The following is a 24,987-nucleotide window of genomic DNA, read 5'->3' on the forward strand; positions in this document are numbered from 1 at the left end:
TAACACACTCAAATATATATTCTTTTAACGAATGTATATTCTTTTTAAAGTTTATTACACTTTGATTTGAAGCACATGTCATAGCCTAACAATGGACGTATAACAAAAGAATAACAGTTTGTTTCAAATTTTTTTTCCATTTTACAATAAACGATGGAAATGTAGAAAAAAAAATTTATTTATCTCAATGGTGACAATTAAAAATAATGAAATTGTAAATTTTTGTTGCAGGGAAAAATAGTGAAAACAAGCATCAAGAATCACTGAACGAAGAATGATTCGTTCACGTTGCTTCATGCTTTTTCTCTCATTTTTCCTCCCTCTTTTCTATAGACTCTTTTCAAAGTTGTTAGAACGGGAAACATTCGAGTGTGCGCAAACCATATTTCATTGTATTAATCTAACCTAAGAATATATTTGAAATTCTTTTGCGCGCTAGAGATAAAACTAAAAATTGTTTAAAAAATGTTAAAATGTATGCACTATACATTTTATTAGTAGAAAATACTCAAAATTTTAAAAATTAAAAAAATTTACAAATTTAAAATTAAAAAAAATTAAATTAAAAATTTAAAAAACCTTAAAATTTAAATTAAAGTAAATATTAAAAATTTAGAAAATCTAAAAATTTTACATTATGTGTAAATATAATTTTACCATTATGTGTATAAAAAAATTTTCTAATAAAGGTCTCAATTCTCGACTTAAATTTCCCAGTTGGTCTTCGATTTCAATTATTATTAAGATCTTCATGGATGCTTTTGTAGAATCTCGATGGGCACCTTTGAATATCCTTAATGATCGTCCTCGTGTATCATTTACTCGATTCGGCAATTTCTGCGTGCCAAAATAAATGTGACCAAATAAAAAATGTTCTCACTTTGCAATTACTTTCGAGGTTCAAGAAATTAATGTCGGTGACCATTTAAAACTGACGATTGAAACCTGAAAAAAGAATTTTTTTTTATTTTCTATTTTTTCTTAATTTTAGTAAAAAATTCCCGTTCAATAGAATTATAAGTTTACGTACGTGGACGAGGGGGAAATCGTGGTGGAAATCTCGGCGCGAACCTCGGTCCAAATGGTGGCCGATTCCTCACTGGAGGTGGTCCACGCATTGGGGGCATCATCGGTCCCATCATCATCGGTCTTGGGAAATCCTTTGAATAGTAAATATTATAATTATAACTACGAATTAGAAATCTTATCTCGACTAACTATAATATTATTATAGTTCGTTAAAAGTGGGAAAAATTCAAATTTTCAACGATTTTAGTTAGAAAAGTTTTCAAAATTCAATTATCTAAAATTTTAACAGAAATTTATTTTTAAATCTATTTTTATTACAAAATTCTACAAGAATTCAATTCATCTCATACAGAATTTTAACAAAAAAATTTTTAAATAATTGAATTCTTTCGACGAATTTTAATAAAATTTTAAGAATAATTACATTTTTCAAGGAATTCGATTAAAACTGTATTGAAAAATAATTGAAATTCTACGATGAGTTTTATTATTTTTGAAAATAGTTGAATCTCTGTTAAAAAAATTTTATTGTTCATGAAAATAATTGAATTTCTGTTCAAAAATTTTATTATTCATGAAAATGATTGAATTATTGCGAAGAAATTTATAAAGAAAATTGTAAATAATTGAATTCCTGTGAAATTTTCATTATTTATGAAAATAATTAAATGTTTGCGTAGAATTTTCTCAAAATTTTGTTTAAATAATTGAATTCTTATGGAAAATTTTAATAAAATCGTAGATATTGAAAATCGTTGAATTGAAGAAAATTTTTGAATGTAATTGAAAGTTTGCCAAGAGTTTTATTATTTATAAAAGTTTTAAGAATAATTGCATTCTTCGAAGAAAGTATTTTAAAACAATATTAAAAATAATTGGATTCTTGTAATGAATTTTAGTAAAATTGTTTTAGAATAATTGGATTTCTTTGGAGAATTTTATTATTTGTGAAAATAATTGAAGGCTTGAAGAAAAGAATTGTATTAAATTTTTTTTTCAATTCTTAAAATTTTTCGCGAGATTGAATTTCAGCAGAGAATATTATTTGTGAAAATGATTGAATTCCGGTGAAAAAAATTGTATTTTAAAATCTTTTGAATTGTTGGCTAAAAATTTTATTGAAATTTTTGAGAATAATTTTTTTATTTTATTATTATTAGCGAGTTTAAAGTAGTGTAAAATCACGAAAAACAGTAGTAAATAGTAGGTTTTAGTAGATGAGTGCGAAGTCTGCGTTTTTTTTTAAATTGAAGAAATTTCGAATCTTACCCCGTAGTAGACAGGAACTGTTATGTCTTCTATGTGAGAATCTGTTGTCATTTCTCTCGATTTGCGTTCCGAATTTTCTCTTTCAGATTGTCGATAATTATCACGTCTCTCCCGAGATCTTCCTCGATCATCTCTGAAATATTGAATCAAAGGAACATTAAAATGTGCCCACCTTTTCAGTGTGTAATATTATTAAATTGAATATTAAAAAATTAAACATCTCATATAATTAGAAATTCTTCAAAGAAAAGTTAACCTCCTCGATCGGCTTAATTCATCACGTCCCCTGTCTCTTGAACCAGATCTTTTTCTCGATGATGCTCGTAGAGGTGAATAACTCGATCTATCGTGATGACGTGATGATGATGGACGAGACCGATCATTTGATCTTTCACTTCTTCCATTTCTTCTATATCGTTCATAAAAAATAAAGTCGTTATTATCATAAAGTCACTGCTGTTTGTAAAAATTTATCAATTAAAAAAAATTTTCTTCTCGCTTCACTTAAATAGTGAGTTTCCAAGAAGTCAAATTACCTATCACTTGATTTACTTCGTCGTTGACTTCTCCTCCGTTGATTATGTACAGAACGTTCTCTTCTGTGGATAGAAAATATTAATTTAAAAAATCTGTCACCAAAGAAACATTAAAAAAAAGGTCAAATAAGTGAAATTTAATTTGTTATTACAGAATGGATTTTGAACACCTGATTTCATTAAATATTTTTGTTATTTGATTTTTTCCTGCTACAAAATGATAAATGCAAGTAAAGAAAAACTCACCGCCTTGATCGGCTCAATTCACCACGTCTCCTGTCTCCTGAACCAGATCGTTCTCTCGATGATCGTCGTCGGGGTGAATAATTCGATCTATCATGATGATGTGATGATGATGGACGTGACCGATCATTCGATCTTTCACTCCTTCCATTTCTTCTATATCGTTCTGATTTTTTAAAACTAATAGTTTTAATTTCTTCACATTCTTCTTCATCGGAAAATCTTGAGTCATCAGGTGTTTTTAATTCAATTGCATCAAATATTGGTCTAATTCCTTCGTCTAACACAACAACAAAAAATAATCAAATATATAACGCATGGTGATACATCATACTTGTTTCGAGAAAGAAGTTAAAAAATATTCTAGAATTTCTTCCGGAAATAATAAAAATAATTCTATCAAATTTTACTCTCATATATATTTTACTGAAATACTTTTCACACTGTAAAAATCATAATTGAAATTGGTTTATTTTCCTTGTTGATCTTCAGTTGTTGTCTTCTTAATGTTGTAAGAAATTAATTGCAATATTAATTGTAAAAAAATAACGACTCTTTTTCAAATTAAAAGTATAAAAAAAACTGTATAAATTTATTCTCCATTAGTCTTCCTTAATTCTCATTTATCTATTAATTTAAAAAAATTTAATACTTTCTTAGATAGATAGCTTTAACTTTCATAGATAGCTCTAAAAATTACCGATTTCATTTTTAACTCTTATGACTTCATGAAGAAATTGATTTATTTTTCTTGTTGATCTTCAATAGTAATCTTGAATTTGACGAATTGTAAGGAAAATTGATAGAGATATATTACCATCACGTCTTTTTACTATCACATCTTCGGGGTTTATTATTTCTCGTTGAAGTTTTACATTTGTGGCGATTGCTCCTGGTATATTTCGACGAATATCAACTTTTATTTGTCGTAATTCGGCTTCTGTTGGTTTCGACGATGTACTCGGTCCACGAAATATACTTTCTCGTGATGTCTTGTACCTAATTTAAAATAATCAAAATTTTCGTTTTTAATTGTACAAAGCAAATAGTGAAGAGAAAATTAATTTATAATTACATTTCGGACATGACACGAGGATTAGTGATGCTTTTACTTCCATCATTGTCTTTGCTTGCACTTTGGCTACGAGGGAAAATATTATTCGTTTTATTTAATAAAGCTGCTCTTTTTAATTCATAATCTAAAATCTTTTGTTGTTTCAAACGCTCATGTTCCCTTTCTCTTTCTTGTTGAATCAACCATTTGTTTCTTCTGCTGTCAAAGTTTTCCATTTCTCTTCGACTATTTTATCACTTTTTCGTCGATTGATACAGTTTTTTTTACAATAAAAGTTCTGGACCAAAGTTACCTTAAATATACTTAAGTATTGTTTATCGTTAATGTACAATTTACTATTAATTTTTATGTATATAATAAAATATATTTATTATATTATACAATATTTTATATAAAATAGGGAAAAATTCACCCATAACCAAAAATACAAAACTAAATGTCAAGGCGAGTACCCAATTTCAATGTCGTGAAAATCCTCATAAATTTGGTCACGTGCGTGCGCCAATAACATAACCTAGACAGGTTGCAGAGCTATGAATGCACCTTTATTTTAAATGACTAAACTAGGAAATACCACAAAAAATTTCAGAAGTGTATCTTCTTAAAAATGTAAAAAAAACGACTCATGTGTATAAATTTTAATCACTCAGTATTTATTCAATATTTATTCTTACTGCGTAAACTTTAAAAATTAATAAAAATGTAATTAATGAAACAAATAAAATATCGTAACTAAATTATATTTTCAAAAATTCATACAAAGAAAAATATTCATGCTTCACAAATATAAATAATTTGAGATATAAAATTGCTAATAAAAAATTTCCCTTAAAACGTAGTATACACATAATGTCGAAAGTACTTATTTTCCTAATAAAAAATTTTCTCACTTTTCAATTACTTTCGAGGTTCAAGAAATTAATGTCGGTGACCATTTAAAACTGACGATTGAAACCTGAAAAAAGAATTTTTTCTTATTATTCTATTTCTATTTTTTCTTAATTTTAGTAAAAAATTTGCGTGCAATAGAATTATAAGTTTACGTACGTGGACGAGGGGGAAATCGTGGTGGAAATCTCGGCGGGAACCTCGGTCCAAATGGTGGCCGATTCCTCACTGGAGGTGGTCCACGCATTGGGGGCATCATCGGTCCCATCATCATCGGTCTTGGGAAATCCTTTGAATAGTAAATATTATAATTATAACTACGAATTAGAAATCTTATCTCGACTAACTATAATATTATTATAGTTCGTTAAAAGTGGGAAAAATTCAAATTCAATAATTCAATAATTGAATTCTGGAAAAAAGAATTTTATTTTAAATTCTTTTGAATTGTTGGCCAAAAATTGTATTAAAATTTTTGAGAATAATTTTTTTATTTCAATTATTATTAGCAAGTTTTAAGTAGTGAAACTTTTTTTTAAAATTTAAGAGATTTTGAATCTTACCCCGTAGTATATGGGAACTGGTATATGTTCTACATAGTGAGGATAACTCATTTCTCTCTCTCTGCGTCCCGAATTTTCTCTTTCAGATTGTCGATAATTATCACGTCTCTCCCGAGATCTTCCTCGATAATCTCTGACATTTTCGCTTCTGAAATATTGAATTAAAAGAACATTAAAATGTGCTCATCTTTTCAGTGTGTAATATTATTGAATATTAAAAAATTAAACTTCTCATATAATTAGAAATTCATCAGAGAAAAAAAAATTACCGTCTCTGTCGGCTCATTTCATCACGTCTTCTGTCTCCTGAACGAGATCGCTCTCTCGATGATGGTCGTCGGGATGAATAACTCGATCTCTCGTGATGATGAGATGACGATGGACGAGAACGATCATTTGATCTTTCACTCCTTCCATTTCTTCTGTATCGCTCATAACTATTATCGTCGCTGCTGTTTGAAAAAATTTAACAATTGAGGCCTTGGATCCAATAACTCGCCCGACGCTCGAAGGCACGCGCTAATACCAGTCGGGTAGCAGTGAGTGGCCCAGAGGCGCTCACTGCTCACTGACTGGCAGTTGCGCGTTCCTCCGAGCGTCGGGCGAGTTATTGGATCCAAGGCCTCAATTAAAAAAATTGTTTTCCTGTCGCTTTATTTAAATAGTAAATTCTCAAGAAGACAAATTACCTATCACTTGATTTACTTCGTCGTTGACTTCTTCTCCGTTGATTATGCACAGAACGTTCTCTTCTGTAGATGGAAAATATTAATTAATAAATGTCCCATTATTTTTTTTCTTGGCAAAAAATAATCAATTTTTAATCTATTGTTTTTCATACGTCCAATATGTTTTTTTTACTTATAATTATTTTTGTCCAATATGTTTTTCTTTTACTTATAATTATTTTTGTCCAATATGTTTTTCTTTTACTTATAATTATTTTTGTCCAATATGTTTTTCTCTTACCTATAATTATTTTTGTCCAATGTTTTTCTTTTACTTATAATTTAGACATGCAATTTTTACCAAAAATATAAAGCAGAAAGGGAAAGAAAAATTAAAGTAGATAACACATGTAAATTATAATGATAGATAGTTTGTTTAAAACAACTAAATAGCAATTTAAAAAAACTCAATTCAGAAATTGCAACCACCAATGGAAATCCATTGGTAATTTTTATAAATCTAAATTACTGTAAATAATCAAGGCAAAGGCGCCTTAATTACTCAGAGTTTGTGATACCCCTTTCCCTATATTTCTCCCAGGAAAAATATGTTCGTCATTATTTTCGCAGTTCCCTTGACCCGAAGCATTTGGTTACAATGCTCAATCCAAAACTGCAAATAAGAATAAAATAAATTAAATAAAAAAAATAAATAAAATTTCCATATCTTTAAATCCTTAGAAGTATTCCTTATTTCTCTAATAACTAGTTGCAGTTTCTGAAATATATTTTGATAAATTTCTTATAAATTAAAATTAGTTGTCAAGTAGAGTAATTAAAATATTAGAGAAATATGCATTATAGAAAAGCACACAAAGAAAAGAATAGAAGAGATGCTTCAAATACAGACACACATAGAAACTGTTACAAAAAATTCCACATCTTTCCAGAAAAAAAACGATTTTAGTTATTTTTAATTTAATTTCACTTAATCAGGGTTGCCACAGAAATTTTATTTATCAACCCTGTTAATTTACTTTTTATATTGATTAAAATTTAATATTCAGTAGATGAGGAATTTTTAGAGAATGAGAAAACTTAATTGAAATCGTATTAATTAACATAATCACCTGGCACGTCGCGATAATGATAGATCTCTTGTACTTCTGTTATTCTCCTCTGGTGAATTTAAAGATCTGGATCGTCGTTTCAGCGAATTATTTTCTTTTCCTAAAAAAAGAAATATATAATAAAATTTGCTGCATATTAAAAAATTGATTCTAATTGTAAATTAAAATTTCTACTTGATTTTTCAATATTGATGGTTGAAACTTCTCGACGTTCGATTTCGGCAGGAAATTTCGGCTTGTCAGGTGGCCTTAATTCAACTCGATCAAAAATTGGTGTAATTCCCTCGTCTTGAGAATAAAAAATGTTAAATTAAATTTAAATGTACAATTATCCTTCTTTAAGAAGAAAAAAAATCAAACTTCAAACACAATAAAAAGTTTTAATACTTTCTAATTAGTTATTAGTTGAAATTTTTTATATAAATATACATTAAATATTAGTGTATATAAATTCAAATTCCTTTAAATTAAAAAGATAAATAACTATTATTGAAATTAACTTAATAATAATACTTCATTATCCGTGGGTTTTCCATCTTCCTGGAGGTTCGAAATATGTATTTAAAAAATTTTTTTTTATCGACTAGTAGATAATTCAATTTTTTTTTTTTGAAATACAAGGAATAATTAATTAATCTTTATATATTTCAAGGTAAATGTCCCAATTTTATATCAAATCTCATAAATACTTTAATTTTCAAAAAAAATTATATAATTATTCGCAAAGTTCACAAATAGAACCTTATAGTAAAAATATAAATATTCTTCATTGTTGATTTTCGATAATGTGTGGAAATACTGAAAAATAATAGGTACTCACTTGATTATCTTCAATTGTTTAAATGATGTCTTCATCTTGAATTGAGCTGACACTTTTTTAATATCATTACAGGAATGCTATGAATTAAGTCAAATCATTTTTAATTTTTTAATCTTTTTGTGACAAGATTTTATCTCAATGGTAAATTTATTATTGAAAGTTATTTATAATTTCAAAATTTAAAAAATTATTATTAAAAGTTATTTATAATTAAAAATTTGAAAGATTATTATTATTAAAAGTTATTTATAATTAAAAATTTGAAAATCTTTATTTATAATTATATGAATATGAAAAATTAGTTAATTTATACTTGTTTCTTACTATTTACTATTAATCTTGCGGGCTGATTTTTATTGCAATTTGCCAAATAGATTAAAAAGTAAAATTATCTAGACAAATTTAAAATTCGACTTTTTATTTTAATCACCAGAAGATTGAGTGTGTATATAATTGAAATATATTTTTGCTATACTCTGTGAAATATATTTTTGCATTATTCTGTGAAAATAAATATATTTTTTTCAATACTCTGTGAAAATAAATATATATTTTTGCAATACTCTGTGAAAATAAATATATATTTTTGCAATACTCTGAGAAAATAAATATATTTTTTTCAATACCCTGTGAAAATAAATATATATTTTTGCAATACTCTGTGAAAATAAATATATATTTTTGCAATACTCTGTGAAAATAAATATATATTTTTGCAATACTCTGTGAAAATAAATATAATTCTTCCATACACTGTGATAATAAATATATTTTTTGCAATACTCTGTGATAATAAATTTACTTTCAGATAATAAATATATTTTTTGCAATAGTTTGTGAAAATTATGCATTAATATATTTTTGCAAAACTCTGTGAATATAAATATATTTTTGCAAATCTAATTCGTACTTTTGAAAAATACTTTAAAATATATTTTTGTAACTCTGTGTTTCAAAAATCTTCATCTTCATAGAATCATAGAATTCATCTTCATTGAATCTTAAAATTTACCATTAAAAAAATTAAATTACTTAAAAATACTTAAATTCTATTTGTGTCAAATTTTGACATTGTCAATAAGCAATATTCCAAATTCTGTAAAACATACCTCGATGAAGAATAAACACTTTGAGATCTAGCCCCCGTTTCTGCAGTTGAACAATTTTGCGTATTTTCTGAAAAAAAAATAATAATTAGTTTTTTTATTTCTGTTAAAAAATATTATTAAGAAAATTTTCTCCAAATATTGAGTTACAAACCTAAAGTTTCATTTCTAATTGTTCTTGTTTCTCCATTTGTCGAGGTTGAAGGTTTTGATTCATTAATGCTAAGATTCTCAAAAATAGGCCTTCTTCCTTCATCTACAAATTTAGAACTTATTAAAATTGGGAAAATTAAACTCAAAGATCATACATATTTTTATTGTTTTGAGAATTCAAAAATTAACAATTTTTTTTGTGTCGCAGACTTCGCACTCGACAAAAAAAATTCGTTTTAGACACTTCACAAAACTGACAAAAATTCCATTCTACATTTTATTTTCGTGATTTTTTCCTAATTTTCAACAAAAATATTTACCTTTTTCTTATCCTACTAATAAATTTTTTGACCTGCAAAGAATTTTATTAATCATAAAAGAATTTAAATATTTATAAAAATAATTTAATTCTTGAGAAGAATTTTATAAAGTTTTTTAAATAATTGATTTCTTCCGACTACTTTTATGCAATTTCTAATTTAAATAATTGAATTCTTGTAGAAAATTTTATTTGTGAAAATAATTGAATTATGCGATTAATTAATTTAAAATATTATTAAAAATAATTGAAATTCTTCGATGAGTTTTATTATATATGAAAATAATTGAATTCTTGCTTAGAATTTGAGCAAAATTTTTTTTAAAAAATTGAATTTCCATGAAAAATGTTATTATTAGTGAAAGTAATTGAAGTGTGAAGAATTGTATAAAAATTTTGTTGAATAATTGAATTTTATCAATTTTTTTTTAAAATAATTGAATTGTTTTGCGAAATTTTATGAAAATACTAGATATTGAAAATAATTAAATTTTGAATATTTTTTGAAAATAATTAAATCGTTTTAAAGAATTTGATTAGTAGATGAGTGTGAAGCCTGTTGTCGAAATATTTGAATATTCTCGAAACAATAATTTCCAGATATCCTTTAGAATCTTCAGTTGAACAGAATTAATTTAATTTAATAACAGAATTAATTTCTCTATATTGTGAGAATCAGTCATTTTTTTTTAATAAACTTGGTTTTAACGAACATTTTTTTTTCCTTATAAAAATATTTCAAAAGAATTTTTTTGACAATTGAAAATTTACACTAATTGATCAATTTTGAAAAATTCCTTTTTTATAATTGTGAAATTATTTTCATTTTAGTGGAAAAAATTTGTTTTCTTCCCCTTATTCAGTGATTGATCTTCAGTTGTTGTCTTCATGTTGATGAATTTGTAAGAAAAATTGAAAAAGAAAAATTACCCTCACGCCTAGCAACAATCACATCTTCAGGGTTTACTATTTCTCGGTGAAGTTCTGTATTTGTGTTGACTGGTCCTGGTATAGTTCGATGAATATCAACTTTTATTGTTCGTAATTCGGCTTCTGTTGGTTTCGTCGATGTACTCGGTCCACGAAATAAAGGTTCACTTCCTCCTGGTGTCTCGTGCCTAATTTACACGAATGATGATTAAATTTTTGCTAAATTGAATTTAAATACAAAATTTAAAAAATTTAAATACTGCAAAAAAGAAAAATTGTCCCAAATTGAATAATAAATTTATTTACTTTAAATTTCTTTATAAAAAAAGATTTTATAATAAAAGATTATAATGTAACGATTGAGGAAATAATTATTTTCTCTTTGGAATTATTAAAATCGCGTATTATTTTGATAATTACTTTTCGGACATGACAGGAGGTTTAGTGATGTTTTTATTTCCACCATTGCCTCTGCTTGCACTTTGACTACGAGGGGAACTATTATTCGATTTATTTAATAAAGCTGCTCTTTTTAATTCATAATCGAAAATCATCTTCTGTTTTCGAATCTCGTGCTCTCTTTCTCGTTCTTGTTGAATCAACCAAGCCTCTCTTCTCTTGTCCTTTTCATCGTCGACTCTTCTGTCACTTCGTCGATCTTCACTTCGTGATCTTCTCGATCGTCTGTCTCTCGATGATGAACTAGGTGATCTTCGTCTCATTCTGATGTTTCTAAGACTTTTTTCTGCACCAACAAATTGATTTTTAATTAAAACTAAAAATACTTTAAATCCTAGTTAATATTTTTTAAGATTTTTATTTTGTGTCAAATTAAGTTGACTTAATTTCAAATTTAATTTTTAAGTTGAAAATTTAAGTCACTTTTTTCATTAATTAAAATTACGTGAAATAAATAATGAGTATAGGTAATTATAAAAATTTATAAATGTCAATTTATTTTAGCGGTTCGAGAATGACGTTTCGAAAAAGAGGTTATTTTTTTGTAAATTGTATCAAGTAAATTTATTTGTTTCAATTGATGATAGTTATTAAGAGAAATTATAATTATTGTAAGGAAAATAGAAAATTAATAAGAAAGATAACTAATTAAGAAAAGAAAAATCTATAGGTTATAAAAAAACACTCGTAAGGAAGAATATTTTTACCTTATTAGCACAAATTGAAAACTTAAAAACTGCTGACAAATTAAAAGCACTTTAAAATTTAAACACAACACTTGTCACTTTAATAATATTAATAAACACTTTTCATCTAGTAAAAAAGAAACATGCACTACTGACGCCTGTTAAAGCAAGAATGACAATGAATGGCGGCGTCCCGCGTCATTTGCCGGTCGGTCGTTAACCGGAAGTAATTATTTCCACTAGATGGCGTTCCATCAATAGCGCTAAATTAAAAAAGTTCGAAGAGATCTCTAAAAAATTCAAAGTAATATTTAAAATTTTTGTTTATTATCAAGATCAATTAATTACTTAATTAAATTAAATTACTTAATTAAAAAATTTTTAACAGAGAGAATTTTCGTCAATTTCAATCAGAAAGAAATTTTCAATAGTTTTACTAGCATCGACCACCAGGTTGCGTGCTTCATACCGGAAGTTAATATTTCAGTCTTGTCTTGAGTCAAGTTCAGTCAAGTTGACTGTTATTTTTTGACAAAAACATTGGATGATAGGCATAACCTATAAAAGGTAGAATAATTTATTTGTTTATAATTTTATAAACAAAACTATTCTTGAATATTTATTCAGTGACAGTGTGAGTGAAAGTGGGTGAAATTAAGTTTTAATAATGTCACATCAGAAGAGCTGGCAGAAACGATGCGATGTAAAATATTGCGTGAATGCAAATAATTATCTCGTGACATTTTTTCCAACTCCTAAGGATCCTAATTTATTTAAACAATGGCAACAAGCAGTTCAATGTACAGGGACGATTTTGCCACAAAATGGTCGTGTTTGTGAGAAACATTTTCGTCCTAAGGATATTTTGGAGTTTACGTGTTTAAAAAAAGGAGAAGGATCTAACACCTCATTAGATGTTAATAATGTAAGTATAATTATATTATTTCGTAACACAATAAATTAATTATTATGCCCGTTTTTAATTTAAAAATAAAAATTATTTTCGAATCGAATAAATTCCAGGAAAACATTAAATTAAGAGTTCCTGTTAATGGAGCAATTCCTTCAAGATTCGACGATGAAATTGCCATTTATTGCAGAGAAAAGGAAACAAATAATAAGGAATTACCACCGAATTCTATGATAATTGAAAATAAAATTGTTCCTTGTATAGAATCTATTAAGACGGAGCCTAAAATGATTGTAGCAATGTCTGAAAAAAGACCTCAACTTACTTTTCCGATAAAGAAAATTGTTCGTCCTTTGAATACTGCACCAACAAAGCTACCTGTGATTTTTTCTCAAGTTGAAAAGAAATCTAATAAAGAATTAGTCGATCGTGTGAATTTGAATTCTTCTCTAATTACATCGAATTCCGAGGAAAATTCTTTAACTCAAAAGCAAATTATTCCACCTGCCGAAATAGCGAAAGCAAAACTCAACAATAACGAAAGAGGTTGGTTATTTAGTTTTTTTAATTTCAGACATCAAAACTTTAGAATGCTTTTAAATACTATTTAAAAACTATTTAAATAGTTTTTAAATACTTTCCATTGTTATTTAATTTGAATAATAAAAATAATTTTTGGAAATTCCCTTCTTGTGATTTTCTAATTGATTTTTAATGACCCTTTACAGGTAACAGTATTCAAATGATTAGAATGAGAACGATCAAGGATACGTTCTTTGAAAAAATATACAATGGACTAATTGAACCTCGTCTACCGAATAGAGCCTGGAATATTCATAATTGCGAACAACCTCAAAAGGGAGTAATTTTTGCAGAATTAGCAGAATTAAGTAGCGATCATCGAGTTCCTCCAATTCTTAAAAAATCAGTAAGTCAAAATGTTCAAATTATCTAAATTCAGTTAAATTTAATTGTAAACAAGTTCAGTTTAGAATTTTTTTTCTTTAAATAAATAATTGAATTTTTAACGAACTTTCTCAAAAATAATTAAAAATAATTTAATTAAAGAAGAATTTTTGTCTTTCCAATTATTTTTAGAGAATGAATGAAGATATTCTTTAGGGTCAGGGAAAAAAATTTCAATCCTTAAATCAGGAAAAAATAAAATCAAATTCTTGTGTGCAAGCCTGTATAAAAAATATTGAATATTCAATTTCTTCTTTTAATGAATATTAATTTTTTCTTTTTCAGGTATTTTTCGACGAGAATTTCAATGTGAAAATCTATTTTTTTGGTAAACTTTTTCCAAACGTCGAATATGAACCACCAAAAGGTATCAGTGATGTTGAAGAATTTTTACGACAAATTGATGCATTAAAAATATGCGAAGGCGGTCCACGTTTAACGGAATTATCAAATTCAAAATTTGCATTTCGTGACGAAGCAATTTATAAATGGCGACACAATAATTGTGAGCTTCGTTTAGAAAAGGGACAAGTTTGTAAAAATTGTTCGCTACTTTGTAAAACTGTTGGTGAACGTAATATTGATTTATTAACAATATCAAAAACATCGACAAAAAGAATAAGAATCGATCCAAATGAGGGAAATAAAATTAATATTACAAAAGACCATTAAAAATGACTGAGAAACAAAAAAATAGTTGATAATTATATACAAAAGAGACTTTAATTTTTGTAACTATATTCAAATAAAAGAATATTTTTGTGTTAATTTGCAAAGAGTTTTGAATATTTGAATTTCTCCACTCTATGTTCATTTTGTGGAACTAAAAGCTAACCTCAATTATTTCCACGTGTTTGTCGTGGAAGTCGTGGACACGAAGTGTTTATATTTTCTAATGATTTTTTTATTTACTGCGATTTTTAAAACCCTTTTTTCTTCAATTCAATGAAAATTTATAATTTTTCGAATAATTAACTATAAGTGAAATGAGTGATAAAGTGAAAGTGATGAATTGTGTAAAAGATGCTTTGTTGTCAACAACAAAAGTTGACATCAACAGACTATTCACAGGAGCCACAGGAGAAAGTAATATTTCCTTTAAATTGGAAAATGAAAATATCAATTTTAATTATTCGTTGACAAAAAATGAGATTTCAACTTTATTGCGAATGACATTATTTCATTTATTACGATTCAGACAAAATGGAACATTAAACGATGATAATAATTACAACTGTCGGATGATTATAATTTCTCTTCTTCACATATCAAACGATTTTGAGAAAAAAGAAGTTCTCAATGAAAGTGTGAATTGTATTTTTAAAAATTCTTCTGTACTCGAATATTTTCTTCCCGTTTACAAAAAGAAAAATACTGTCGACGAATTGTTTACAGACACATTTTTAATAATATGTCAAACTCTTTGTAGTTTTAATCAAGATTTTCAAAATATTGCCACAATTAATTTGTATAAAGAGAAATTTTTCAATTTATTGAAAGCAAGTGTTGAAAAATGTAAGAATGGTGGTAAAACAAAAGAATTGGTGAGGGGAGAATTTTTTAAAATTCTTCCATTTAATCCGGGGGAAATTGTTGATTTAATTAGTATGATTATGGAATTGCCTGCAGAGAAATTTCTCTCATCAAATAAAACATCAATGTCAACTTGGGGAATTACGATTACGAATTTAATTGATTTAGAAGTGGAAAAACAATCAATTCCTCTCGATTTTGGTGTTGTAAAAAAATTATTTTCGATTCTAAGTGTATTGAATTCGACAATTGATACAATTACCTGGGAGAAATGTTTATGTAGATATGTGGAAAAATTTCCTCACAGTATTGGAAACATCGAAAAAGGTATATATCATTTAAATAATATTAATAAATAATATAATATTTGAATTTTTCAGGGTTGCCACAAATCAGGGAAAATCAAAGAAAAAGAAAATTAATTTTTTGTGGCAACACTGTTTTTCATTATGATTTTTCTAAATGTTTTTATAATAAAAAATATATTTTATTTTTTAGGATTGTTGTCTTCATTGCTGTCAAGTAAAATGAGACCGGAAATTGTTGAATTGTTCTCACTGTTTGTCAAACGAAATGTTGTCGATATTTCTCTATTTTTGAAGTTTGTCAAAAAGGACGATTCGATAGTGAAAATGTCTAATATTATATTTCCAATATTAGAAAGTAATTTAACGCACAATTGGGACAGGCAATTTTTAATTAAATTGCACGACTTGCATAAAAATGAAATTATCACATATCTGAAAGAAAATTCACAAGAGAATTCTTGGATTCAAGAAAATGTTGTGGCTGTAATTTATTTAATTGAATCGACATTTGGTAAATCATTTTTTATTCTTTTGTTTTATTTTAAATATTTGAATTCAGATTTAAATACTATTTCTATTTAAATTCCTATTTAAATAGTATTTCTATTTCTATTTAAATTCCTATTTAAATAATATTTATATTTCTATTTAAATTCCTATTTAAATAGTATTTCTATTTCTATTTAAATTCCTATTGAAATAGTATTTCTATTTAAATTTAAATTCATATTTAAATAGTATTTTTATTAATATTCAAAATATTGAAAATATTAATTTAAATTTGCATTTTTTAGATTCACGAACGTGTGAGGAAATTTGCAATTCTATTTTAGTAAATGGCGATAAACTTGTCAACGTTAATATAGAATATATGCAAATTATCGACTGTTGTTTTGGAAAGATGAAAATGTATAAAGAATATTTACAAGTTTTAATACATTTAATGGCATTGACATTAAAATTATCGAAAAGTAAAACTACTTTGGCGAAGAATAAAAGGAAATTAAATTTTCTTAGCCGAAAATTAATAACAACAGTTGAGAATTTAAAGAAGAATGATGAAAAATTCGTTTATGATGAACTGAGTAAAAATCATTTTTGGGCACAATTCATAAGATTTTCTTTGGGTCAGTGCTTAAAATTGACTGATGATGAACAATTATTTGATAATACACTTTTGTTTCGAGCCGTTATTTCAATTTGCAGTATAGCATACAATGACAATGGTAACGAAGAATATGTCACAACTATTTTTGGATTAGCAACAAGTCATTCGGAATATGTCGATATTATGTTGAGTTCTTCAAATATAAAAAGTATGTATTTCAAAATTACAATTTTTAATATTTCTAATTTAAATTATTTGTTTTTTCAATTTATAAAATTGAAATTTGAATACTGTTTAAATTCTTTTTCTTTTATTCTTTCAGGATATTTAGTAGAATTGTTACTGATCCTGATACGAAAGAATAAAATAATAATGCTACCAAATCATGTTCCATTTTATTTATCAGCGTACAATGCATCGCTCAGTGAATGTGATCAAATTTTATTACTGGTGAGAAGAATTTTAATAAAAAATAAAAAAAATTACTAAATTATTATTTTTGTTTTTTAAAATATTGTTTTCGATTTACTGGTTTTGTTTTCAAATTACATTTTTTTTCAGATATTGAAAGAATACGAGAATTCGAATATTGATTTATCAAAATATCGACCATTTTTATGGGGCAGTGCTGCAGCTTCACATTACAGTGTTAAAACTGATATTGACAATGCACTTTGGAATCAACCGAAGACTTCGCAAATTTTAGATCTTTTTTTACCGGAAATTGTCAATAGTACAATTACAAAATTTCCTGTTCAACGAACTTTGAAGGTAATTTTTCTTTAAAATATTTTGTCATAAAAAAAAGAAAAGCAAATTTTTGTAAAGGTCCGTAAATTTGCTTCAAGTCCGTAAAAGTCAGTTTTTTTAAAATTATTTTCAAAAGAATTCAATTATTTAAACGAAATTTTGATAAAATTCTATGCAAACATTTAATTATTTTCATAAATAATACATTTTTTTTAGGAATTCATTTATTTTCTTAAATAATAAAACTCAATGCTGAATTTTAATTGTTTTTAAAACAATTTTAATGGAATTCTTTGAAAAGTGTAATTATTCTTAAAACTTTTATTAAAATTAAATTTTCTCTTTTCTTTTAGAATGATTCGCTGTGCACTCCAGAGGATGTCTATGATCCTGCTTTTTATTTGCCAGTATTATGCGAATTGTTATCTGTTCATAATCCAGTTGCTTATCACAGAGTCACTCACAGTGGTGCTTTAGCTTTAATGTTGATTGCCGGCTGTAGTGATTGCGAACAAATTCGTCTAGCATCGTTCACCGTTCTCTCGAGATTTTATTCTCATTTGGAAAATCCGGATGTTGTCAGGTCTATTATTCAAAAAATTCTTTTTCCACAATTTTCAATTTTCGTTCATATTTTTGTAGCTATTGAAATGAATTTATAATTTAAATCAATTTATAAAAGAATTTATAATCGAAATTTATAATACAATTTATAATAGAAGTTAATTTATAAAATTGAAGTAAATTTCCTATTTTTGTAGTAATTGAAATGAATTTATAATTTAAATCAATTTACAATAAATTATAATTATGGTTTATTATAAATTTTAATTTTAATTATGATTTTCTTTAATTATAATTATTTTGAATTAATTATTGTGAATTAATAAAATTTCTCAAATTAACAAAAATCAAATTTAAAAATTGTAGATCGAACGAGAGTTTATTGTGGGTTCGCTTTATCGATGCTCTGAGAAATGGAATCGTTGAATTGGAAATGTCTATGAAAGAAGTGAGATTAAATGGATTTGTCGCCACATTTTTGGCACGTTCTTCAATTGTTGGAACTCAACCTCTACATCCACTTTATTGGCCTTTGCATAAATTTTTCATGGCTCGACCCGCATTGAAATTGAACAAAATACCGGAATTCAAAAAATTATTTTTCAGCACCGAAATCGATTACGAGGCGCATCGTTCTTGGATTTTGGAGGTGATTCGCGATGGATTTCGTGTTGAAAACGATTTGCAAATTGCAATCAACAGTTCGGTATTTAACATTCTTTTGAGCTTCTACGTCTCTTCTTTATCGGACAAAGCAACAAGAGTGAGTTTTATATTTTCTCATTTTTCACTCCTAATTTCTCTACTGTATTTGGAAATTAATTTTGTTCAGAAAATAATTTTATTTAGAAAAAATTTTCTTTAGAAAACAATTTTATTTAGAAAATAATTTTATTCAGATAATAATTTTGTTTAGAAAGTAATTTTATTTGGAAAATAATTTCATTTGGAAAATAATTTTATTTGGAAAATAATTTTATTTGGAAAATAATTTCATTTAGAAAATAATTTTGTTTAGAAAATAATTAAATTTTCTTTTCTCTTTTTAGAAATTCATCCTGGAAATTATAAATTCAGTGGCGAAATTACCGAAATCTGCCTGTTCGCTCGTTAATTATTATGGAATTATTCCTTGGCTGAATGCAATTACAGAGAGTCTTGAATCTTCGGACATTGATTTTGTTCCATTATTGATTGATGTGGGAAAAAATTTTTTCGACAGTTTCACAAAAAGAAATATGAAAGATAAATTTTCTCTTCTCACTTTTCTGCAATTTCTACTTAATCTCAAGTCTGTAATGACAACTAAAAGTATAACAATTTCTTCTTTCGTCACTTACATTGATCTTGTGGAGAAAATTTTGTCGCTTAAAGGTATTTCTTTATCGGAGAAGCACATGAATGAATTATTCGAATTAGCTGAGAATTTATTGGGAAATATGGAAGAGTGTAAGAATTTATTAATCTACGGATCGGAATTTGCTTCGAAAGAAGTTGACGATTTATTAGAAGACAAAAATTTTGTTGCTCGCAAATCAGTGAGAAATTTGATATTAAGGTATCATTTTTCGAAAATGATTTTCAGTAAAAATGTAAATTAACTAAATGAACTATTTTTGTATTGTGTTTTCTAAGAGTAAAAAAAATTGAAATTAATTCAATGAGTTCTTTTGTTTTATTTGCTTGTTTTTGTTAAATTTCGAGTACTTTATTTTCAATTTTCAAAATTGTTCAAAATGTCAATTCGAATATTTTTCTAACGAATTCTTCCGGGTTTTTTCGAAAATTTTACGTATTGCAAGTTAATCATGTTTAAAATACTTCGAAACAGTTCGAAATGAATTTTTTTAATTTTTGACAGTTTGTCAATAAAATTTAGTTTTTAATAATGGAGAAATAGAGAAAGAAAACTTGGAGATTTTTTGGTGAAACGAAAGTGGATTTGAAAAATGAAAATTTTATTTGGACACAAAAATAATGGTGAGTGAAAAAAAATCTAATTTTGTTTTTAATTTTCAATCTTCAATTCAAAAGAATTAAATTCTAAAAAGTAGAAAATCTAAAAAGAAATTTGATTTCAGGTCAGAAAATTTTCACAGGAACTGAAAAATGGTTGGCACATCGTCGAATTTTTGGAATTCTGGCAAAATTAAGTCAAAAGAAAGTGAATTTTCTCCAGCAGCCAAATTCAACGTCTTTGAAAATTGTTAGCAAATTAATTGACGATGTGGAAAATGGCCAACCAATTGGAATACTGCAAATAATTGCTATCAGCAAAGCACTAAATCTACAAATTCACGTGAGAAATCGGAAAGATAATCTTAATTTTAAATTGGGAAAAGGCACAAATTCGGCAATTGATATTGAATTTAATGATGGTCACTGGACCTTAAACAATGGAAAAAATCCCTTTTTGAATCAAACCGAAAAGAACAGTTGCTGCTTCGAAGTGATTGCGTATCAAGTGAATTTATCACCGCTGGAAATTCGAAAAAAGTGTCTCAATGAATTGCGAAGGCACGAAAATTATTATGGGGGAATTTTGGATAAATTAAGAAAAATTCAAAATTGGCAGGAAGTTTTAGATTCTATGATTGGTGGAGCGAGGTATCAAGGAAGATCGCCTTATGATGCAGCGAGAGTGATCGATGATTCCCAGAATGGAAGATGCCATCCTGGTGGATTAAAAGGCCATCCTCGAGGACATGCTTCGCATCCGAGCGCAACTGGATCTGACGATTCGGTTGAAAATTATTCCAGAGGAAGTTGGAAAACGGGATTTTTGAGCAGAAACGATCAAAATTATGTTGGAAATTTGGCATTTAATACAAGTTCTGCTCAAAGGGCGATGGAATCGTTAAATAATGGTTCAAATAGTGAAGCGGTAAATTTAAGTATCAGAGATTTGGGGGAAGATGATTTGCCTCAAGGACAGGAGTTTAGAAATGGTTCTGCCGATGGAAGTCCGAGAAGAATTTCGGTTTTGACAATAGTATTTAGACATCATATGCAACAGCAAAATAATAGAATGGCCGATGTCTTTGTTCACACTTTTTATCCACGATTATAATTTACCAAAAAATCTCTAAATTTTAAAAATGAAAAGAAAAAAAATTGAAAATGCAACGATAATTACGAATTTACAAATTAAAAATTTTAAAATTCTGAATTTTTACAAATTTCAAAATTTATAAATTCGAAATTTTAAATTAGAAATAATAAATTTACAAATTGTAAATATTAAATTATAAATTTAAAAAATGTAAATTTTAAATTAGAAATTTATAAATTTGAAGAATTCAGCAAAATTTCTCTATTTGGATACAAAAATAGAGCGAAGCGAATTTGAAGCGAATATTAGAAGTAAAATAAAACTGAAATTCAAAATTCATTTGTATTCTTATTTCGGAGTTTATTAAAAAATTTTTTTTGTCTACTATAAATAAAAATAAATAATAAAAATATTAATTCAAAATTTTATAATACAAAAAGTACATAAATTATAATATTTCAATTAATTTTCTTCGTAATAGAAAAAAATATCATCGAATTTCTTAAAATCTGAATGAGAAAAAAATTTGATAAGTGAAGGCAGTCAGTTTGTAGAATTCAAAAAGAAAATTTTGACAGTTGAGAATTAAATTAGGTAGGTTAACATTTTAAGTAAATGAGAAAATCATTTAAAATTATTTGTGATATTAATTTTCCCCTTTTAGTATTCAAATTATTTATTAAAAATATAAAGTAGTGAGTACATTCACTTTGATTGATTTAAACGAATATTTGAGAAAGAAAAATACAAAAAGGCAATAAATAGAGAAAAAATGCAATACAAAAATAATAAATATAAAAAACAGTATAAATAATGAAAATAAAAAAATAATAAAAATAATAAAAATAAAAAAATCCAATAATAATAAAAATAAGAAAATTGCAGTACAAAAAGAATAAATACAAATTTTATTTCTCCAAAAGAAAAAAATTAATTTAAATTCGACATTACTTTATAAACTATAATTTTCAAAAATATTTAAATTTAATTTCCAATTTAATTTGATTTGAAATAAATAAATAAAAAAATGTATTGTAAAAATAAATTTTTCTCCAGGTTTATTGAAATAGTATGGCACCAAGAAAAAAGAATACAAATGAACCGAAAAATAATCTCAAATGTAAAGGTTCGAGAATTAGAAAGGCATGCATCAAGAAATTGTCAACAGTGAAAAAAGTGAAGACAAAAAAATTATATGAAGACGTATTTAGTAATTATGAAATTCAGGAGAATTGTGCTTTGAAAAATTTACGAAATCATGCAACATCAATGAGACTTGGTTTTATCAGTGATTTAATACAATTAAACAGTCGAATTTATACGCCATTAAATCCACCGTTATTTATTCTCTGGCAAAAGGGAGTGAAGAGAACATTTCTCGATGATTTTTTGCAAAATTTAGAAAATAACGACGAAGATGACAATAGTAGAATAGAAGCATTGGCAAATCTTTGTTTGTGCAGTGAAATTATTACGGGTGTTAATTTATTTATTACAGAAATGAAAAAGTGTCGAACAAAAAGAAGAGTAATAAAAAAATTATTTAGAAAGTATTTTGGTGATTTTGGTGAATTGGTGATATTTTTTTAAAATTCCGCTTCTATTTTATTCTATTTTTATTATTTTTCCGTTTCTATTATTTTGAATAGCAAAAAAATATATTTTTTCATTTATATATTGAAACGAAAAATTTTATAATTTGAAATATTTCTTTTATTCAAATTGAATTTATCTATTTTATTTTAAAAATATTTTTAAATAGAATTTAAATCGGTAATACTTATTTTTCTAAAAATATTTTCAATTAAAATTGTTTAATATTTTAAAATAAAATTTAAATTGATAGTATTTTCCTAAAAATATTTTTTAATTAAAATTGTTTACTTTTTTTGAGTAAAATTTAAATTGATATTTTTCTAAAAATATTTTCAAATAGAAAAATATTGTAAAGAAATTAAATTAGTTTCTAATTTAGAAATAATTTCAAATAGAAAAATATAAATTTAAATTCTATTTGAAAATATTTTTATTTCCTATTAAGAAATTATTTTTATTTAAGATTTGTTAACATTTTTCCAAATAAAAAAAAAAGGATTATATATTTTTTTTATTAAAAATTATTTTCCTTAATTGATATACCTATTAAAATAGAAAAGTTAATTTTGAAATATTTTTCTTATCAAAATTGAACTTTCTTATCGAAAAAAAAAAATTTTTTTTCGTTAAACTTGAAGGCAGCTACCCTTAATTATTTTGTCAAGACAATAAACCAATTTCACTTATTTCAAATACTGTAAAACAGTATTGACAGGTAAAAAAATATTATCAAAATTTCAACAAAAAAATTGTTTCTAAAATTATCAAATATTGACCATGTGAACAAAAATTAATTATTACTCATTAAAAGTAATTTTAAAAACAAATTATTAATTCAGTGTTTCTAAAAGAAAAATTAAAGGGATATTTTGAGGAAAAGTAGAAAATTATGAGAACTGTGGGTATTTTTTTTATAAATAAAAAAAAATGTATTGTGAAAATATAAATACAGCTAAATAGCATTTTTTTAAATATATATAGGAATTTAAAATTGTTTCAAAAATGAAATTATGAGAAAATTGAAAAAAAATGTAAAGAAAAATGAACAATTTGCTAAACAGAATGTAATGAAACATAGAAAGGAATTAAAAATTATTGAATTATTGAAAATTGTAAAACTTCTCGAAAATCGAAATGATCGAATAAATCCAATGGATTCGGTGATAATTGGAGCAAGATATATTGGTAAAAATGAAAGCGATGGAAAGAGAATTTTAAATAAATCCCAAAATGGAATTTCTTATCCATATTTTGAAAAGGGATCTCCTCGGGCACATGCTTCTTATGAAAAATCGAAAAGTAATTCTAAACATTTATTTTTAAAGATTAAAAATTATTAATTAAAATTAAAGAATTGGAAAATTATTAATTTTAATTATTATTTATTTATTATTTATTTTTTAAATTATTAAAGGCTTTTTATTAATTATTAATTATTATTTAGGCATTAATTATTAATAGTTAATTATTGATTATTAAATATTAATTAAAAATTTTAATTAAAAAATTTTTTTTATTTTAATTTTTTTTTTCTTTTAATTGTGTGATTAGATTATTTGGGATCAGTGCAAAATTACTCGAAAGACAAGAGGACAACGGCATTTTTGAGTAGAAGTGATCAAAATTTTGTGACTCATTTAGCACTCGACACTGAAACTGCCGAGAAGGCGATGAATCGATTGAATAATGGTTCTGTCGAGGAAAAAGTGGAAATTTTTGCCGATGAATTGGATCACACAGATCTTCCCCTTGGCATTGAATATTTAAATGGAAAACCAGTGGGAAAAGCGAGGGAAATAAAAAGTGTTAAACTTGTACTAAGACATCATATGTCGTCATATGGAAATGTTTGCGCTGACGTTTTTGTAAAAACAATTTATCCAAAATTAGTTTCGTTATTTCCGATCAAAAAAAAGAGGAAAAAAAACAAAAAATTGTAAATTATTGTAAAAAAACCATTTTTTATTTTCCATTTCAATAATAAAAAATAAAAATAGTTTGATTCAATTCAATTTTTATTTTATCATTACTTACTTTTTTTTAAGTAAATTTTTTTTTCTAAGTAAATTTTTGTCAATTTTTATCTGAAAAAAATTTATTGAAATGAAGTTGTCTTTGTTGAAAGTTGTAAACAGTTATAAATTGACAGTTAAGGAAAATTTTTCATTTCGAATGTAAATTATTTATTAAAATTATTTATTAAGAAAAAGAATTAGAAGAAATTTTATATAGAACTTCTTTTTTCGCAAAAGTAATTATATTTCACTAACTTTATTATATATTTCAAAATTAATTTTCACTAACGGGTGTTATAGAAAAAATTATA

General features: G+C 25.7%; 5 protein-coding genes and 1 long non-coding RNA gene across 7 annotated transcripts in view; 4 read left to right on the forward strand and 2 right to left on the reverse strand.

The window, feature by feature from the left end:
• Positions 1 to 24,987, forward strand: part of LOC122502045 (ankyrin repeat domain-containing protein 6) — a 208,774-nt gene that overhangs the window by 67,916 nt on the left and 115,871 nt on the right. The window lies entirely within an intron of this gene.
• On the reverse strand, positions 591 to 12,047 carry LOC122502067 (peptidyl-prolyl cis-trans isomerase G-like). Its single transcript, XM_043611934.1, has 18 exons — positions 11,896 to 12,047; positions 11,150 to 11,474; positions 10,730 to 10,917; positions 7,576 to 7,689; positions 7,402 to 7,501; positions 6,293 to 6,355; positions 5,873 to 6,055; positions 5,604 to 5,751; positions 5,200 to 5,329; positions 5,095 to 5,107; positions 4,153 to 4,377; positions 3,895 to 4,076; positions 3,081 to 3,357; positions 2,835 to 2,897; positions 2,555 to 2,707; positions 2,299 to 2,431; positions 1,031 to 1,160; positions 591 to 945 (listed from the first exon to the last, which is right to left on the reverse strand). Exons 2-18 carry the CDS (start codon positions 11,449 to 11,451, stop codon positions 926 to 928), a joined length of 2,424 nt encoding a protein of 807 aa, XP_043467869.1. The 5' UTR covers positions 11,452 to 11,474; positions 11,896 to 12,047; the 3' UTR covers positions 591 to 925.
• Positions 9,330 to 9,755, reverse strand: LOC122502056. Its single transcript, XR_006301601.1, has 2 exons — positions 9,482 to 9,755; positions 9,330 to 9,397 (listed from the first exon to the last, which is right to left on the reverse strand). It is a non-coding gene; the product is annotated as an uncharacterized LOC122502056 (long non-coding RNA).
• On the forward strand, positions 12,374 to 14,762 carry LOC122502049. The gene is made up of 4 exons (XM_043611919.1): positions 12,374 to 12,799; positions 12,898 to 13,330; positions 13,513 to 13,712; positions 14,036 to 14,762. Exons 1-4 carry the CDS (start codon positions 12,542 to 12,544, stop codon positions 14,420 to 14,422), a joined length of 1,278 nt encoding a protein of 425 aa, XP_043467854.1. The 5' UTR covers positions 12,374 to 12,541; the 3' UTR covers positions 14,423 to 14,762.
• Positions 14,737 to 19,669, forward strand: LOC122502044. The gene is made up of 8 exons (XM_043611911.1): positions 14,737 to 15,610; positions 15,782 to 16,102; positions 16,386 to 16,907; positions 17,022 to 17,149; positions 17,261 to 17,470; positions 17,803 to 18,032; positions 18,380 to 18,776; positions 19,063 to 19,669. Exons 1-8 carry the CDS (start codon positions 14,737 to 14,739, stop codon positions 19,612 to 19,614), a joined length of 3,234 nt encoding a protein of 1,077 aa, XP_043467846.1. The 3' UTR covers positions 19,615 to 19,669.
• LOC122502052 lies at positions 19,760 to 21,112 on the forward strand. The gene is made up of 2 exons (XM_043611922.1): positions 19,760 to 19,993; positions 20,095 to 21,112. Exons 1-2 carry the CDS (start codon positions 19,963 to 19,965, stop codon positions 21,081 to 21,083), a joined length of 1,020 nt encoding a protein of 339 aa, XP_043467857.1. The 5' UTR covers positions 19,760 to 19,962; the 3' UTR covers positions 21,084 to 21,112.

The sequence above is a fragment of the Leptopilina heterotoma genome, unplaced genomic scaffold (genome assembly GCF_015476425.1).
Source record: "Leptopilina heterotoma isolate Lh14 unplaced genomic scaffold, ASM1547642v1 Lhet_22, whole genome shotgun sequence".
NCBI lineage: Eukaryota > Metazoa > Arthropoda > Insecta > Hymenoptera > Figitidae > Leptopilina > Leptopilina heterotoma.